Source organism: Podarcis raffonei, chromosome 13 (genome assembly GCF_027172205.1).
Source record: "Podarcis raffonei isolate rPodRaf1 chromosome 13, rPodRaf1.pri, whole genome shotgun sequence".
NCBI lineage: Eukaryota > Metazoa > Chordata > Lepidosauria > Squamata > Lacertidae > Podarcis > Podarcis raffonei.
In genome coordinates this window covers 41861667-41880639 of record NC_070614.1, presented here as the reverse complement: position 1 = coordinate 41880639, position 18973 = coordinate 41861667, and the positions used below count along the sequence as shown (strand labels likewise).

General features: G+C 44.5%; 1 protein-coding gene across 2 annotated transcripts; it reads left to right on the top strand.

Annotated features, from left to right (window-relative positions):
- On the top strand, positions 1–10267 carry LOC128400062 (angiogenin-like). 2 transcript variants are annotated; one of them, XM_053362037.1, is made up of 2 exons: positions 1–163; positions 9556–10267. In XM_053362037.1, the coding sequence occupies exon 2, from the start codon at positions 9572–9574 to the stop codon at positions 10013–10015; it is 444 nt and encodes a 147-aa protein (XP_053218012.1). In that variant the 5' UTR covers positions 1–163; positions 9556–9571; the 3' UTR covers positions 10016–10267. The 2 variants fall into 2 exon arrangements, with proteins under 2 accessions (XP_053218012.1, XP_053218011.1); XM_053362036.1 differs by lacking the exon at positions 1–163 and adding an exon at positions 6017–6150 and having other exon boundaries at positions 9543–10267.
- Positions 10268–18973: the final 8706 nt, after the last annotated feature.

The window sequence follows — 18973 nt, the reverse complement described above, 5'->3', positions numbered from 1 at the left end:
TTTCTTCCAGTACATCCAGTAACAATTTTCCACGTATCATCATCCACCATAGCTGAATTCTCTCTATATAAGGTGTCTCTTCCTGAAGGATGCTCAGAGGTGCATACGAGCAAAAGAAGATATTTTGATCCACTCTTTGGGAGACCAATTTCTATTATACTAGGTAAGAAAAAGACCTCAACATGCTCATCTACAAAGCTTTGTTCATTGTTTTGTTCAGGAGTGGGAAAGGTGGCACACTGCAGGCAGGTTTTAAATCAGCCAGCTTTTGAATAGCTAAACTTTGTCATTTCTTTTCTTCCATACTTGATTTCAGTTTCCTTCCATCTTTGATAGAATAAACCTTTTCCAATTTTATTTCTGTATGCATATATTCATTTTTGTGAATAAATATTTAACCTCTGTGTGACTCCTTCTCCTAAGTATTAATCATGGCAGCCATATTCTTTTCCTGCATTTCACTGGCAGCCAATCATCTTTGAGCACAAGCTCTCTGACAATAGATGTGGTGGCTGAGCTGTGGACTGGCTGCATCAATTCAGAGTACAGAAGGCTGATGGGATGACTGTATGTAACAGCCATGCTGAAATTTAGGTTACAATGCTTTCTCCGGAATTTAAATATTGCTATGTGCAGAATTTGTTTAATTTATGGAGGAAGACTAAGTCATGTAAGTAACACCACCCCTGTACTAGAGAAGCCCAGTATGCTTATATACAAATGTACATCTTGAGAAGGTATGAACAGCAGAAAGCAGCAAGTAAAGCTCTATGTACAGGGAAATGTAGCTTCATTGGAAAAAGCTACATTCCGAGATTTAGGATAATTTTACAGTCATGAAAGGTGCCCATTTGAAACGTTTTTACATTTATCTAGAAATATAGAAAGTAGATGCCAAGTCATCATTGGGATGTCTCAAAGAGAAAGCAGGGTCTGACTTGAATACATTTTATGTATTTCTTAGTTCGTCTGTTTGACTTTAAGGATGGGCACAGAAGTCTGTCTTTTTCTTTTTCACTCATCCCTTTGTCCTTTTGTATCATTACAATCTTCAGCCTGCGAGTAGGGACTACCTTTTTTCAGTTGGTTGTTGCGTGGCAAGTTTCCTCCCCCATGTGAAATGAAGACTCAGACACATTATTTAAGGTTAATGGGCATAAAAGGCCACAACTTTATTGATTACGGAATTGAAGGTATTGGCCTTAGGCATTGGCTTCTATCGACTACCCGGCATGGTGACCGGGAAGGGTTGAACACAAACCGCGGGAGTCCTGTTGAAGTACACCAACTAGGATCCCACGGGTGTCACCGCTCGGGGGCATGCCGGAGGCCCTACCTCTCTAGGCTTCGGACAAGGCCACGCCCCCCGGAGTCCTCTACCGGACTACCCCTTCTCCTTGGGGGAAGGTGATGGTGCTTCCTTCTCCCCCTCCATTTGCATAACAATTGCCCCATGCCAATGCCTAACTGCCACACGAGCAAAGCTCGCCCCCAATACCTTCAAGCCCGTAACCAACCCCTAATCCCTGCTATAATGTCCCCCAAACATATGTCATTTCCCGCATCTGACAGATGCACGCCATCCCATCTGTAGAGGGCCTCATTGCAGTACTGGATGCCTGGGTGTCCTATGACGCACCCGCCCAGATCCGCCACTCTACGTCCCACAGCCCGCTCCAAGACCTTTCTTGCTTTATTGATTCCCGCCGGGCTCACACAATCCCTCCATGTCCTCCTCTCAAGCAGCGAGGACCACAAGATGGTAATGTTTGGATAAACCGCCATCATGTCAGTCAAATCGTCAAAAATGCTCCATCTCAAATCGATAGCTTTGCGGTACGCCAAATCATTTCCCCCTAACTGAATTATTAATGCATCGGGTGGCCCCTCGGTGGCAGCTCTCGCCATCACTACTGGTTTGAATTCGCTCCAGCGCATCCCCCTACGTGCAATCCAAGCCAGCTCCACATTCGAAGGCAGGTTCAAATTATGACCCATTCCGGAACTCATGGCACGGTTCTTGGCCCAATACACTATGCTGTGGCCCACCAACCAGATGCGCACCTTCTTGGATTCTGAAAGGCAAATAAACGGGAAAACCAAGGTCAGGATTACCGCTGCTAGTCATAGGTTCTTTCTGACGTAAGCTCTGTACGCATTAGATTTCCACCTCCCAAGATCCTTGATCCTCTCTGTGGAGAGCCCTAAGTGTACTGCGGTGGTAGTGGCCCCGATCCAAAAGGAGTGGGCCGCAAATTCAGCTGCGGGCAATCCGCAAGCTGCTAGTGCCGTGCGCAATACGCGCGTGAACTGGTGTCTGGCCAAAAGTGACCCGTCCGAATGTATAAGAAATGGGCCGGGGCCATTGGGTCTCAAATAGAGGAAACGCCTCGTATCTCTTACGGGACAGGGTCCACTACCCTGCACGGTCGATAACCGTAGGAGAGCCCCCTTACCGAGTTGGTCTGTCTTAGAGCTCCGCACCTGGACAATTAGCTCGGACTCGGACAGGGACAGATCACTTAATAGTATGCCTCTCTGGGAGTGAGCCGTCCCGCATTCGCAGACCACCTCCCCAATGCGCAGGGCGCCGAAGAATGCTATGGAATAGGCGGCCGAGAAAAGGCACGCTTCATATTTTGACCAACATATTGAACGTAACTTCTTGTGGATCTGGGTCAAAATGTCAAATGTTATGGGCCTCCTCCTGTCCACACTGGGGGGGGGGTGCCGACGCCAGCCCTCAAGTGTCTTACGCACAATAAAAGCTGAACATGGATCTGTGGCGAAAAAGGCCTTACAAAAATATGAAATCCCCGCGGACTGAATATTGAGTGTTTTAGGGGCCCTGCCCAATTCCCTCTGGTGTGCTAAGTAGCAGAGAACCTCCCTCGTTGAGAGAATGGAATACAGCCCTGTGTTGGGCCTACTGCTGCGAAACTTTAAGAAGTCAGCCCAGGCCTTCTTGAATTTTATGTATTTCTTAATCCATCTGTTTGACTTTAAGGATGGGCACAGATGTCTGTCTTTTTCCTCTTTTCTCATCCCTTTTTCCTTTTGTATAATTACAATCTTCAGGCTGCGAGTAGGGACTACCTTTTTTTCAATTGGTTGTACTTATGCTGCCCTGGGAGTCAAACACTGTTCCTTCTTTCTGGCAATAAAAATACAATGGCAATAATCAAGAAATTCCTGGTATTTCATGACAACCTGAATTAGCTGCCTGAGGAGGCCACCACACTCTGACTAAGGTTAACAGTTTGGCACTTTGGGAAGTAATGTCTTGAATCTCAGTATGCTAATTTGGGGAACACACTTCTGTTTATTTCTGCTGTGGTGACTTGAAGAATAATGGTGTCATTCATTGTCTTTGCAGAGGCTAATTTTTGTGTGATTTTTGAGGTGCTTATTAGTCTCTGGAACTGAGTTTTATCCTTTTCATCAGTGTCTAACCACAATATATATGATTGTATGGGGTGGAGGAAGAGAGATGGGAATGGGGAAGGGCCAAAACACTATGCTAGACAATAAAGGCGTACCTTGGATCCGAACGCCTTGCGAGTCAAACATTTTTGCCCCTGAATGCTGTAAACCTGGAAGTGAGTGTTTCGGTTTGTGAACGTGCTTTGGAAATTGAACATCTGGTGAAACTTTTCCGGCTTCCTGCAGCCAATCAGGAGCTGTGCCTTGGTTTCCAAACATTTTGGAAGTTGAACGGAGTTCCGAAACGGATTCCGTTTGACTTCTGAGGTACCACAGTACTGAAGTAGATGGGGCAGTGTCTTACGGCAGTGTTAGGCAGCTTCATAACTTCCTAATGAGGGAATTGCGATTACTATTTGAGCAAGGCTGTCATAGCCCTTTTCAGATTTTTCCTTGATATTTCCTAGGAACTGGGTTATATAATAAATCTGATGGAAAAAGGGAAAGCATGAAAATGCTCTATTGAACTTTACACTGTTTCCTGTTTTTTCTGCGCAGAACAACCACCAAGAGCCACAGTGAGCCATGGCTGCCAAGGGGCCCTGTCCTTTATGGCTGCTCTTGGTTTTGCTCTCCTGGATGGTGCTGGGGACTGAAGCCTCCTGGGATTTCCAATCCTTCAAACACGAGTATGTTGATTACCCGAAGACTGAAGTCAAAGATTACTGCGACTATATAATCAAGAAAAGAGGCCTGGTTCCCAACGCTGAACGCACTTTCGTTCATGTCTCAGACCAAGATCTTAAAAACATCTGCACTTTTTCTGGCCACCCATACACTGGTGCCATGTTGAGCGATTCTGATTTTCCAGTCACCAGATGTGTAAGATTTAAATTCATCTACCACGATATAGACTATAGTAGGAGAATTTCACTTAGATGTGAGAACGGATACCCAATTGAATTAAGATATTGAATGCCATTGTTGCACAAGCAGACTTCTGCTCAGGCAACAAACCTCCGCTACCATCCTCTCCGACACTCAGCAGCCCCCTACACTTTCCCCCTCCTGGACTCCATCCGTCTCAAGAAACCTCTCAAGGTAGTCCCCCAATCTTCCAGGGCAGGTCTGGGCAAAGGCAAGAGGATTGCAAGAAGGCGGAGTTGAAGAAGTCCTTTTACTTAAGCAAATATCTGTTTTACCTGCTCACAAGTCACCATTGGATTGCCACCAGGATTCCTTCCTTCTTGAGGGTGAAAAGGCCACTCTGATCACTTTGGGCCTCCACTTTGTCCCACTGCTCATCTTCTAACTCGCTTTTCGTAATATAAAAGTATGATCTCATTCCTTTTCTCATGATTCTTGCTGCTGTGGGATCACGCAATTATTTGTAGCTGGTAGCTTATTAAAACCCGGCCTCTTTTCTAACTCTTCCACCTTGTGACTCAGATAAGCAGACGTAGAATATATATTTCTTATATACAGCTTTATTCTTTCCCGGCTTTTTTCTCTGTATCACTCTGTTTCTTTTAAAACTGAAATTATGTCAATAAAATAGCAACATTAGAAATCCATGAAACTGTCTGTGGCTTTATGGTCTACTTCCATTTGTTTTTCTCGCAGCACTGCCAGTTCTGTGCTTTTCTCACTCACCAAAATAATGTCAGGGATTCGGCTGAATAGAACACCGGGAATAGTCTGACTCTGGAGATGAAGGAATGTCAGTACAGAGGGAGCCAGAGTCTGACTCTGGAGAGGAGGGACTGCAGCCACAGACAGAGCAGGAGTGGGTTTGTTCAGCCCTCCTTCATCAAGAGTTCCCAGACTCAGATAGAGCAGCAGACTTGGACTCACAGGCAGAGGGAGGGATGGATGACATTGAGGGGGAGGCAGCATTTAGAAGGCTCTTTGATAGTGGTGGGGGGGGACCAGAAGAGATGAAAGTGTTAAAATGCAATAGATATATATAAGAGAGGAAGTTCTGGAATTTGGCACCCTTCTTGGTGCAAAAGGGGCAGGGACTCAGAATGACCAACTCGTAGCTAAGAGCGACAGGCTCGGAGCCGCTCTCTGGGTGTTAATTGTAAATAAACATGTCATAAAACCGACAGGGACTCATTAATTCTTATTGGGGCTAGCTTGTTTGCCTGCCTGAGAGCATTACACTACTTGATGAAAGGTGTTGTTGTTGTTTTTTTGTTTACCTACAGCCCATACTTAAAAATAAGGCATTTTGTAAAACTTAGGCAAAACAGTTTGTGGAACTGGAGCCAAACACAGTAGAACCAACTAGTTTTGTCTGATTTCCCATGCACTCACTCCCCGCCCTGAATTCTACAAGGCCAACCCTGAATCTGAGAAGGAAGTTGACAACCAGGGAAACCCCCTGGGCTGGCTGTTGCATAAGAAAGGAGGCAGGTGATGGCTGACTGGGGTCAGGTTGCATTTGTTGGGGCAGTGCTCCTTTGATCCTAAAGGACCAGCCTCCACTGGTTCTGGTTTCTACTAGCAGCGTCAGGGACTAATCTGATTGGTGTCCTGAGAATTCCATTTGGACCTTGGGGAAAAGTCAAATAGAATGGGGTCCAGCAAGCTGGCCGTGTGCCATAGGCCAGAAGCGGTGTCCCCCATAGAATAAAAGGCCAGGCAAAGCATTGACAGGGTGTCATCTGGAGCTGCAGGCAGAGAGGAGCAAGAGAGAAGACTGGAGGCTAAATAAAGGAAACTGTAAGTTATTGGGTTTGATTGTTGTTGCATAAGAGCATAACAGTTATTGAAAGTTGACAGCAACAGTGGATCTATTTCAGTTTATGGAAGGTGGGAGTAAAAATCTATACAGAATTAACACTGCAAACTTTAAGCACATTATACATAAATGAATCGTGTGTAGGACTGCCATATCCAGAAACAAAAGTTTTTGGCATTTTTTACAAATTAAGATTTTGAGCTGTTTTTAAGGCAAAGCTGTTTTTCTGACATGGGTTGTCATGTGTCCAGATTTTCCTGGACATTTCAGGAAATTCCACTCAGACACTGGCCAAATCCTAGCTATGTCCAGGAGATTCCAGACGTATGGCGACCGTAATCTTGGGTAAAGGAAAATGTGAGAGAACATTACATGCTTGTAGGGCTTTTTTCAGCCAGAACTCCCTGGAACTTGGTCCTGGCATCTCTCATGAGGGCACCATTGCCATTTAAAGTGAAGAAGAGAGGTGTTTGTGACGAGTTCTGGCACCTCTTTTTCTAGAAAAACAGCCTTCATGCTTGGGAAGCATAAGTAGAATGCAAAACATGTTGTTACTTGCCAAGGCCCCCATATTGTTTTTGTTTAGTCATATAGTCCTGTCCGAATCTTTGTGACCCCATGGACCAGAGGAAAGGCCCCCATTATTGTCCACCTAATGGACAATAAACACACGGACATGAGTGTTTTGGTTTATGGGTTCCAATAAGCCACAACTTTATTGGTTACAGATATGAGCTGTTTGGCTTAGGCATTGGGCGAAACCAGGCTATATCTTGACTCCTGCCTGTCTGCTGGGAGTCCATCTAAGGGTAAACCACCATTAGGGGGTGCCCTATGACTTACATCAATCAGGGACACCCCGAGGGGTCCCCGTAGGGGTTGTGACATGGCCCTAGCCCACGTCCCGGCATTGGACAGAATTCACAACCCCGGATCCCTTTAACAGGATACCCCTACTGAGGAGGGACAGGCAGAGGCTACAACCTCCCCTCCATACAAACAAAGGCTAACCGCCACTCGAGCCCAAAGGGCTTGCCGCCAACACCCTCACACCTGCAACCAGTCCCTGGTGCACTCTGAAGTGTCATTCAACAGGGTATCATTGCCGACATCATGAAGGTGTACCCCGTCACTGTGAGACAAGGCTTCCTTGTCGAAGGAGAAGACAGGTGATTGCTTTCTTCCTGGCTCTATTAATGGCCAGAAAGGAAAGCTAAGACCAGGCATCCCCAAACTCGGCCTTCCATATGTGTAGGGACTACAGTTCCCATCCTCCCAGACCACTGGTCCTGTTAGCTAGGGATGAAGGGAGTTGTAGTCCCAAAACATCTGGAGGGCCGAGTTTGGGGATGCCTGGCTTAGACCATTGTTTAAGCTTTGTTTAAGCTGCCAACCGGGAAAGGTAAGCAGACTTATTATAAGGGGAATTGTTACGTACTGAGTTGAATAGGATCCAAACTGCAGCAGTCTGATTGGTCCTAAAACAATGCAGCAGTATGATTGGTTGGCAGGAACCACCCAATCATGCTCCAGATAGAAGTGAATCCACAACCTGATTGGCTTACAGTAGAATTCTGGAATTAGCCAATCATGTGCAGCCCATTGTGTAAATAATGTATATAAAGCAGATACTGTGAGGGGACTTTCATTCATTCCTCCTCACCACTATGAGCTGAATAAAGAGCATGAAATCACTTTGCGACTCTGAGTATATTTCAGGAATACTTTTTTTTTAAGAGGGGTGAACATACAGCATTGAACCACTAGATGGGGGAGCTGTTGTGTGTCCGAATTGCAACATGCAAAAGTGACTCCGATTTAGGTCTCATTAAATGCTACTAGGCAAGGGGAAATAAGTTAAACTGTATGTTTCAAAGTTCCGTTTATTGAAAAGGCTATGTGAAAAAACTGATGATTGCAGGCAAATTTAGTAAAAGTTTTCATGCCTACATGTTAGAGTGAATATGCCTTCCCCCCCACAATCACCAGCCCCCAAAGATTTAACTTCCATGGACACTGAGGTGGGAGCACCCAATCCTGAATATGGCAACTTCAGAAAACACCCCCGCCCAAGGCATTATTTCACCCCCACAAAATCTCTAACACATACATTCCCCCCCCCTAAAATGCAAATGAAATACTAAGCACAGGAATTTGCATATCATGAGGACTATCCCTTGTAAATGGTGATAGATGTATATTTTCTCTGTCTCTGGCCAGAGGAGGATAGAATCAAGAGACCCTCTTTTTCGTCACCCTACTTCAAATCTGCTATATCTGTATCCCCTCCTTATGGTTTAGGGTCAGAGGTGGAGCTCAGATTCATTCCGTCCCTTGCTCAGATCTCGCTTCAGCAAGAAACTTACACGGTTTATACAAATATCTCTTGGCCTCATCTCCCTGACCCTCAACAATGATCTAAGCTTCTTGTCTTATGTAGCATAATGCCAGAGGCATAGTGGCTAATTAATACAGTAGCCAACATCCGTAAGGTGGATGATGTTAATTATTTCACCGCCTGCACTTGAAATTTGTCCCGTTGTCAAAAACATAATAATAGCGAAAATTCTACCCACTTGTGAAGGGTGTACACAAATGGAGTGGTCATGCTCTATAAAATACATTGTGTGGATACTGTCCTCCGTAGACTGTTGTTGCATGACAGTGGTCACATACTGTGAAATGCTGACTCAACATATTGTTGTTTATCATGTACTGACTGGCAAGTGTCAATATTCACACAGACATGTGATCATGACTAGCCAACATCCACCAAAACATTTGCAGATGAGAATTTGAAAGGATATACAGTGGTACCTCGGGTTAAGAACATAATTCATTCCAGAGGTCCATTTTTAACCTGAAACTGTTCTTAACTTGAGGTACCACTTTAGCTAATGGGATCTCCCACTGCCGCTGCTGCCGCACCGCCACTCTGCAACTTCTGTTCTCATCCTGAAGCAAAGTTCTTTACCCAAGGTACTATTTCTGGGTTAGTGGAGTCTGTAACCTGAAGCATCTGTAACCCGAGGTACCACTGTACAGTCATACATTGAGAGTTGAACGGAATCCATTCCGGAAGTCTGTTTGACTTCCAAAATGTTCAGAAACCAAAGCACGGCTTCTGACTGGGTGCAGGAAGGTCCTGTAGCCAAGCGGAAGCCACAGAAGCCCCGTTGGATGTTCGGGTTCCAAAGAACGTTTGCAAACCGGAACAGTCACTTCTGGGTTTGTGGCATTCAGGAGTCAAAACTTCCAAGTTCCAGGGCGTTTTGGATCCAAGGTATGACTGTACAGTATTCGTTTGAACTCCAAGCCGTTCACAAAGCAGCCTGAAAGAAACCATTTATACATCCACTTTACTTTTTTCCAGACATCTCTTTCAGGCGGCGGTCGCCCACGATGATGCCTTTCAAGGGATCTGGCCTTGTGCTCCTCACCTTTCTGGTGTCTGTTCTGGCACTGGGAGCCTATTGTGAAACCCCCTATGAGAAGTTCCTAAGGCAGCACTACGATAATCCCAAGAGCAACGTTGGAAAGCAGTATTGTGATGTCATGATGAAAAGACGCGGGCTGGACAAACCAGCATGCAAGGAAGTGAACACCTTCATCCACAACACCAAGAATAACATCATAGCTGTGTGCACTGCATCTGGAGGGAAGGATTATGGAAACGGGCTGAGGATCAGTCTCCGCCCCTTCACTGTCACCACCTGCAAGCTCAAAGGCGGCTCAACTTGCCCACCTTGCAAGTACTCTGATAACAAATCCTTCAGATACATCGTCATTGCCTGTAATCAGAATGGGAAGCCTGTGCACTTTGATGAAAGCATCATTGTATCATAGGATTTTCAAGGCCCAGATAAAAAAATTTATGTCATCTCCTACACCTTCACTGAAAATGTTTGATTTCTTTAGAAGCTTCCAGTTCTAAAACTGAATCAAGAAGAAATGTTTAAAAGAGTCTTTGCTAATTGTTAATTACCATGTTGATTCCCTGCATATGCATTTGTCCCATGTCTGACCCCTGAAAGCTCAAGGGTACAGGAGTGTGTGTGTGTTTCTAATGCATGTGGAAATAAAAATCATTTGCTTTAATCACCCATATCCATACCTTTATCAGACAGCAACATGGCAGAACATTACACAAACCTGGGGAGATTGGAAGCTTTGGAGGAGTGGACCCTCTATTTCATAAAACAGTGTGAAATAATGAGTAGGAAACAGGTTATGAAATGGCTTTCAGATCAGGAAGCTTACCCTGTGCACAAGCCATAAGTCAATGTATTCCCTCTATGCTTATCTGAGTGTCGGGGACCGTGCTGAGGAGGGATGCACTGAGGAGGAACAGTGGGAGCCTCCGCCTGATCCGGATCCTGAATCTTCCCAAAGCAGTATAGATTTGGAACGGTGGTTTGCAGAGGGACATAGTTCAGAAGGCAGAAACTGGGAAATACTGGATGGGGAACAGCTAGGAGAAGAAGCACTGGGAGAGAGAGGGTTAACGGATTCACTGTCTCTGGAAAGCATTCATCCGCTCAGCCCAAGGTCAAGAAGATCTAATAAGGTGGCAACACAGAAAGCACAGCATTTACAAGACACGGTAGTGACATGGGTGACTAGGGAGGAAGTGGGTGGAACCCTGAATTGGGAGTGCCACCATTCCTAGGAAATGGATTCTTTGCTCTCTCGCTGTGATCATTAAACTTTCTAAGTGGTAAGAAGACTCCTTTTCATTTGATCTGTTTATGTACGGCCAAAGGGGGAAAGATGCCGATTCACTGAAGTCTGACACTGAATCACAGTGGGAGGGGGCAGGGTCAGTTTTGTGCTTTGCTCACTCATCAAAATAATGTTTCCAAATTCCAAATTCCTTCCAAGTACCAGATATTTAGATTTCTAGTTGTATTGGCTACCGTTACTAAAAAAATAACAACCCAGATTTGAGCACCAGCAGAAGTATCAGGTCCTCCTGCTCCCATAGACATGGCCTCCTCCCTTGATGTTTTGACCCTGTGGTTCAGCTCCAAAGCCCAATGTGGATCTGTATGAACATTTCATCCCCATTAATGTAGGGAGGTACACCTGACATCCTCTCTATCTTGCCCCAGACCTTTTCCCCTGGGGTCCCAATCCTACCATTAGGGACTATGCAAAGGTGTTTTTGTGTGTGTGTTTCAAACACTCGTAGTAGGAAATGTCCAGGGCAACCGTGAGATAGGGAAGATGTCATAGGGATGCCACAAGACCGGCCAATGGAAATCTAGACTTTGCTCCTGTGTGAACAAGCCTTACAAAACTACAGAAGGAAGGCAGGGATTGAGCCTAGTGTGGCTTCATTTGATGGGGCGTTGGTGGCTATGCCCCATGCAAATGATGAATGAGGAGGATGTGCCATCCAGTGTAAGCTGGAGATAATGGTGGGACATTCAAGTGGGGTTCAGAAGCATTCACAGCTAGCTTATCTGAATCACAAGAGAGAGGGCCAGGAAAACAGAAAGGTATTAATTCACAACTGGGAAACATGGCCGCTGCAAGATGGGCCTTGCAGAAATGGCTTGTACCAGGGTGGACCTTGATGCCTGGTAACTCCCTTCCAGCCTGTGGCCAATGGGAAGAAGATGAGATATGGACCAGAAGGCAGCCTACCTGTTACCAGAATGCTTTCCCTATGCCAGAATCAACCTCTATAATGATTGGCATCAATAATAATGAAAAATAAATGTGGCTATGTTTTACCCACTATGGGTAACAAATAGTAAATACATTAATGTAGCAGACCGTAACAACATTTGCTTTAATAGCATGTCGGCAACAATCTATGAATTAAACTAATACTGGCTGCCAGCCCATAAACTAGGATATTCTGCAGTCTTACCTAAGTTCTACAAGTTACCTCATTTTTCATTATGTATGGGCTGTAGCTAAATGAAAACATTAATTCTGAATAATGATTGTTGAATCATAAATGTAGAGAAGAAAACTTGATACAGTGGTACCCCGCTAGACGAATGCCCCGCTAAATGAAAAACGCGCAAGACGAAAGGGCTTTCCAACATTTTTTCTGCTTCGCAAGACGTTTTTTTCTATGGGGCTTACTCGCAAAACAAATTTTTTTCCGTGGTCTCCCCTTTTTTTGCCTTTTCTGAAAGGCGCTAAGCTCCTTATCTCTAAATTGCCGCTTATCCGCTAATCCGCTAAGCGCTAAAAGCCGCTAAACCGCTTATCAGCTGTTTTACCGCTTATCAGCTGATCGGCTGATAGCGGAGCTCCGCAAGACGAAAATCCCTGCAAGACAAAGGCTCCCGCAGAACGGATTATTTTCGTCTTGCGGGGCACCACTGTATAAAGAAACTGTAGTCTCCCCTATTCCCACACCGTCTTTTGCACCGAATGAAGTGTTACCTTAAGTTCAAACCTTAATGACCTTGCAGCTGGTTCTATTCCGCAGTTTGTGATCTTATCACTTCAAGCACATGCCTGTACTTTAGTCCAAATTAAGCTCTAATTAACAGGAGAACATGTGCTTCTTAATGGCGGCGTTGGAGGGTTTTTGGCAGGCAAAGTGCTTTTGCACAATATGTGAATGAAAATATTGCTTGGTTTCCCCAGGAGAACACGAGGTTTTCTGTGGTCTTACCTAAGTTCTACAAGTGGCCTTATTTTTAATTAAGTATGGGCTAAACAAAAGCATTAATTCTGAAAATTAAAGCCTGTAACCTCAGACATCTTGGCATCCACTGTATATGTAGCAAGATAAATGTTGGTGTCTGTTCAGGTCTTCAAGCTAGTTTCGTGAGTCATGTGAGTGTTTTGGGAAACCACTGACAGGAATTAGCGCCTAGTACAAAATGCAAATAGATTTCCTTCAGGTAAATATGGCTGCTGTTTTTTTATTGGTACATATCCATATTTTGGAACTCAGTGCATTGATTGGTAAGTCCAAGCATGAGTATTTCCAGATATAGGAGCCTTTTCCTAACATGGAATCCAGCTCTTTAAACTGCTGCACCCTGGGTTGACATGCGATTGCATGATTTGCATCAAATAGTGTAATGATTTGAGGCAGGCAAGCAAACCCCGATAAGAATGAATGAGTCTGGCATTTATATGACATGTTTATTCACAATTAACATCCAGAGAGCAGCTCCAAGTCTGCCACTCTTAGCTACGAGTTGGGCACCAAAATCCAGTCTGTCCTCTCTTGCATTTCTGTTGCATTTTAACCCTTTCAGCTATTTTGGTTCAGGGAGAAGGTGGGTGAACTCCCCCCCATACCATGATACAAAGAGCCCTTTAAATGCTGCCTCCTTCCTGGTTGCATAGCAACCTCCTCAATGTCATCTATCTCCTCCTCTACTGCTGCCTTAGAGCTTTCCAAGTGTGCTGCTCTATCTCAGTCTGGGAACTCTTGATGAAGGGGTGCTGAACTAACCCACTCCCCTGAGGGGACTCCCCTGAGGAGGCTAGTTCACCAACACAGGAGCCAGATATATGGAGAAACGTGACTCAAAGAAGTAAGAGGCCCAGGGTTCGCTCTGATTGTTTAGAAATACGCAATCGCTTTGAGGTCCTTTCCCCTAGCATGGAAGACGAAGAGCAGACTCCATTTGAGGATCTCTCCCTCATTACAGTCGATCAGGTATATGAAGACGAGCAGCAAAGGCAGTCCTCAGGGAATGTGCATGCGACCTTGGAACGGACAGCTCACGGAAGAACCCCGACCAGACCTAAGAGGAGGCGTGTAGTGGTGATAGGGGATTCCCTACTGAGGGGAACAGAAGCAGTGATCTGTGGGCCTGACAAGATGTCTCGGGAAGTGTGCTGTCTCCCCGGGGCTAAGATCCAAGATGTAACTGAACGACTGCAAGGAATCATAAAACCCACTGACAAATACCCCTTCCTCTTGGTTCATGTGGGAACCAATGACACCGCAAGCAATAGCCTCCAGAAGATCAAAAGAGATTACGAGGCTCTGGGCAGGAAATTGAAGCAATTAAATGCACAAATTGTCATCTCATCTGTCCTCCCAGTTGAACGACGTGGCCCAGGGAGAGAGGGAAAAATAGTGGAAGTGAACAACTGGCTTCGCAAATGGTGTAAACAGGAACGGTTTGGATTCTTAGATCACGGAATGCAGTTTCTTGAAGATGGACTTCTGGCAAGCGATGGGCTGCACCTCACAACGGTTGGGAGGAATGTTTTTGCAAAAAATCTCAGAAACCTCATCAGGAGGGCTTTAAACTGACTAATGTGGGGGAGGGAGACAGTGCTCCTGAAGGTAGGAGTCTATCAATTGATGAAGATGATCATCCAAATGTCATAGACCGAATGGAGCAAACAGCATGCAGACCTAGTGGTGGGAGGAAAAAATCCTTAAATAAGAGACACGGGGGAATGATTAATGGACTTCAATGTCTGTACACTAATGCGCAAAGTATGGGAAATAAACAAGATGAGCTTGAGCTCTTGGTACAGCAAACTAAATATGACATAATAGGAATCACTGAAACCTGGTGGGATAAGTCCCACGATTGGAATGTAATAATGGAGGGATACAATCTATTTCAGAGAAACAGACCAGACAAGAAAGGAGGAGGAGTGGCGTTATATGTCAGGGATGTGTATACCTGTGAAGAGATCCAAGATTTAGAACCTCAAAGCCAAAGTGAGAGCATTTGGGTCAAAATTAAGGGAGAGAAGAATAACAGTGACCTCATTGTGGGAGTTTACTATAGATCCCCAAGCCAAACGGAGGACATAGATGATGCCTTCCTGGAACAGATGGCCAAGCATGCAAAAGGAAGGGAGATAGTAGTAATGGGGGACTTCAATTACCCAGATATTTGTTGGATGTCAAACTCAGCCAAGAGCATAAGGTCAAACAGATTCCTCACTGGCCTTGCAGACAACTTCATTGTCCAGAAAGTGGGAGAAGCAACAAGAGGAACAGCCATTTTAGATCTGGTCCTAACCAATGTTGATGACCTGGTTAGTGGGGTAGAAGTGGAAGGATCATTAGGCGCGAGTGATCATGCTCTTCTGAAGTTTACTATACAGCGGAAAGGAGCAGCCAAGCATACTAGGACTCAATTTCTCGACTTTAAGAAAGCCGACTTCATAAAACTTAGGGAAGTGCTTGGTGAGATCCCATGGACAGTAATACTAAAAGGAAAGGGAGTTCATGATGGTTGGGAGTTTGTTAAGAGGGAGATAGTAAAAGCACAACTTCAGGCAATACCAATGAGACGGAAACATGGAAGGTGCCTAAAGAAGCCAGGGTGGCTATCTAAAGAACTTTTAACTGAGTTAAGATTAAAAAAGGATGTGTACAAAAAATGGAAAAGGGGGGAAACCACCAAAGAGGAATTCAAACAAATAGCCAGCACGTGTAGACACAAAGTCAGAAAAGCTAAAGCACAGAATGAACTCAGGCTTGCTAGAGAGGTTAAAAGCAACAAAAAAGGCTTTTATGGGTATGTTCGTAGCAAAAGGAAGAACAAAGAAACAGTGGGGTCACTCAGAGGAGAAGATGGTGAAATGCAAACAGGGGACACAGAAAGGGCTGAACTCCTCAATGCCTTCTTTGCCTCAGTCTTCTCCGATAAAGAAAACAATGCCCGACCTGAAGAATTTGGAGCAAATGATTCAGCAGAGGAAACACAGCCCAGAATAACTAAGGAGATAGTACAAGAATACTTGGCTAGTCTAGATGTATTCAAGTCTCCAGGGCCAGATGAACTGCATCCAAGAGTATTAAAAGAACTGGCAGATGTGATTTCAGAACCACTGGCAGTCATCTTTGAGAATTCCTGGAGAACAGGCGAAGTCCCGGCAGACTGGAAGAGGGCAAATGTTGTCCCTATTTTCAAAAAGGGGAAAAGAGAGGACCCAAATAATTACCGCCCAGTCAGTCTGACATCAATACCAGGGAAGATTCTGGAGCAGATCATTAAGCAAACAGTCTGTGAGCACCTAGAAAGGAATGCTGTGATCACCAATAGTCAGCATGGATTTCTGAAAAATAAGTCATGTCAGACTAACCTGATCTCGTTTTTTGACAGAATTACAAGCCTGGTAGATGAAGGGAACGCAGTGGATGTAGCCTACCTTGATTTCAGCAAGGCATTTGACAAGGTGCCCCATGATATTCTTGTAAAGAAGCTGGTAAAATGCGGTCTTGACTTTGCTACCACTCAGTGGATTTGTAACTGGCTGACTGACCGAACCCAAAGGGTGCTCATCAATGGTTCCTCTTCATCCTGGAGAAGAGTGACTAGTGGGGTGCCACAGGGTTCTGTCTTGGGCCCGGTCTTATTCAACATCTTTATCAACGACTTGGATGATGGACTCAAGGGCATCCTGATCAAATTTGCAGATGACACCAAACTGGGAGGGGTGGCTAACACCCCAGAGGAGAGGATCACACTTCAAAACGACCTTGACAGATTAGAGAACTGGGCCAAAACAAACAAGATGAATTTTAACAGGGAGAAATGTAAAGTATTGCACTTGGGCAAAAAAAATGAGAGGCACAAATACAAGATGGGTGACACCTGGCTTGAGAGCACTACATGTGAAAAGGATCTAGGAGTCTTGGTTGACCACAAACTTGACATGAGCCAACAGTGTGACGCGGCAGCTAAAAAAGCCAATGCAATTCTGGGCTGCATCAATAGGAGTATAGCATCTAGATCAAGGGAAGTAATAGTGCCACTGTATTCTGCTCTGGTCAGACCTCACCTGGAGTACTGTGTCCAGTTCTGGGCACCACAGTTCAAGAAGGACATTGACAAACTGGAACGTGTCCAGAGGAGGGCAACCAAAATGGTCAAAGGCCTGGAAACGATGCCTTATGAGGAACGGCTAAGGGAGCTGGGCATGTTTAGCCTGGAAAAGAGGAGGTTAAGGGGTGATATGATAGCCATGTTCAAATATATAAAAGGATGTCACATAGAGGAGGGAGAAAGGTTGTTTTCTGCTGCTCCAGAGAAGCGGACACGGAGCAATGGATCCAAACTACAAGAAAGAAGATTCCACCTAAACATTAGGAAGAACTTCCTGACAGTAAGAGCTGTTCGACAGTGGAATTTGCTGCCAAGGAGTGTGGTGGAGTCTCCTTCTTTGGAGGTCTTTAAGCAGAGGCTTGACAACCATATGTCAGGAGTGCTCTGATGGTGTTTCCTGCTTGGCAGGGGGTTGGACTCAATGGCCCTTGTGGTCTCTTCCAACTCTATGATTCTATGATTCTATGATTCTATGATTCTATGCTCTGTCTGTGGCTGCAGTCCCTTATCTCCAGAGTCAGAGAGTCAGAGTCTTCCCAGGCATTCAATTCAGTCATATCCTTGACAAGTAGGGAGAAGGACCTGGGACTTCTGTAGGTGATGAAATTTGGGGGTTTTAGTAGAGTAGCCAATACAACTTGAAATCTAAAATTCTCATTCCCAAACTATTTAGGAACAGCAATTCCCTGTAAATTGCCCTCTGTCGATCCATATTAACTCTCTTAACTTTAATAGCCTTTATAAGAGATTGGCATAAAGTATTTTTCCTTTCCAGCAGATTTTTACATTTCTCCCAAGCTCTATACAGTTTCTTCCTAAGAAAATGGTTCATAAAACTTTTATAAATTTACACCTTCCCATACTAAAGACATGCCTTCCTGCCCAATTTTAAGTCTAGGATGTCTGTATTATCCATATATATATAATTTTGCCATAATATAATCAATTACACCTTTTGTCATTCTTTACAATACATACTGTATACATATGTCTATATCTCTCTATCTACTTTCCTTACTTATACGGTTGTACTGTATTTGTACCATTGTGACTTCCCTCTGAACTAACAAGAATAAAACACACTGTCATGTTTATGCAGGGAAAATAGTTATTTTAGCAAAGTCAGAAAGTCCTGTAAACTCACACACTGAGGAAAATAAGCCACAACATACAAAAGCTATGTAAAAACTAGTTAACATGAATGTTTCAAAGGGGACTTGGCCAAGATGGTGGGCCCAGCTCAAGTGAAATCATGATATTTCCCGGGGTTTCTAGACCCTACCAGTTGCTGGTCCTAGATTAGGAACACAGCCTTTGCTGGAGCCATCCTGTGTCTTCTGGAACTCAACCTGCAATAAACTGTTGCATTGTGGAGTGCTCTCGTTCATTGATCTAGGCAACCAGTTGTTACATTCTCCTATTCCATTTTGCCCCTGTGCCAGTCTGTGGGAATGTCTTGAATTTTGCTTTTACATCTTAGGCTGTGGTTTTCCCCGCCTAAGATTTCTTTTTGTAAATCTGTACATGTTGGAGTTTCATAAGGGATGTTGAGAAGTGCCCCTCTGGGCAAAGGCAAGAGGATTGCAAGAAGAAGGAGTTGGAGAAGTTCTTTTACATAAGCAAATATCTATTTTACCTGCTCAGAAGTCACCATTGTATTGCCACCAGGATTTCTTCCTTCTTGAGGGTGAAAAGGCCACTCTGATCACTTTGGGCCTCCACTTTGTCCCACTGTTCATCTCCTACCTCATTTTTCATCATATAAAAGTATGATCTCATTCCTTTTCTCATGATTCTTGCTGCTGTGGGATCAAGCAGTTATTTGTGGTATCCCTGGTTGCCTGTTTAAACCCAGCCTCTTTTCTAACTCTTCCAGATAAGCAGACATGGTATATTCATTTCTGATATACAGCTTTGTTCTTTCCCCCTTTTTTTCTCTGTATCACTCTATTTCTTTTAAAACTGAAATTATATCAATAAAATATGAACATAAAAAATCCATGAAACTGTCTGTGAC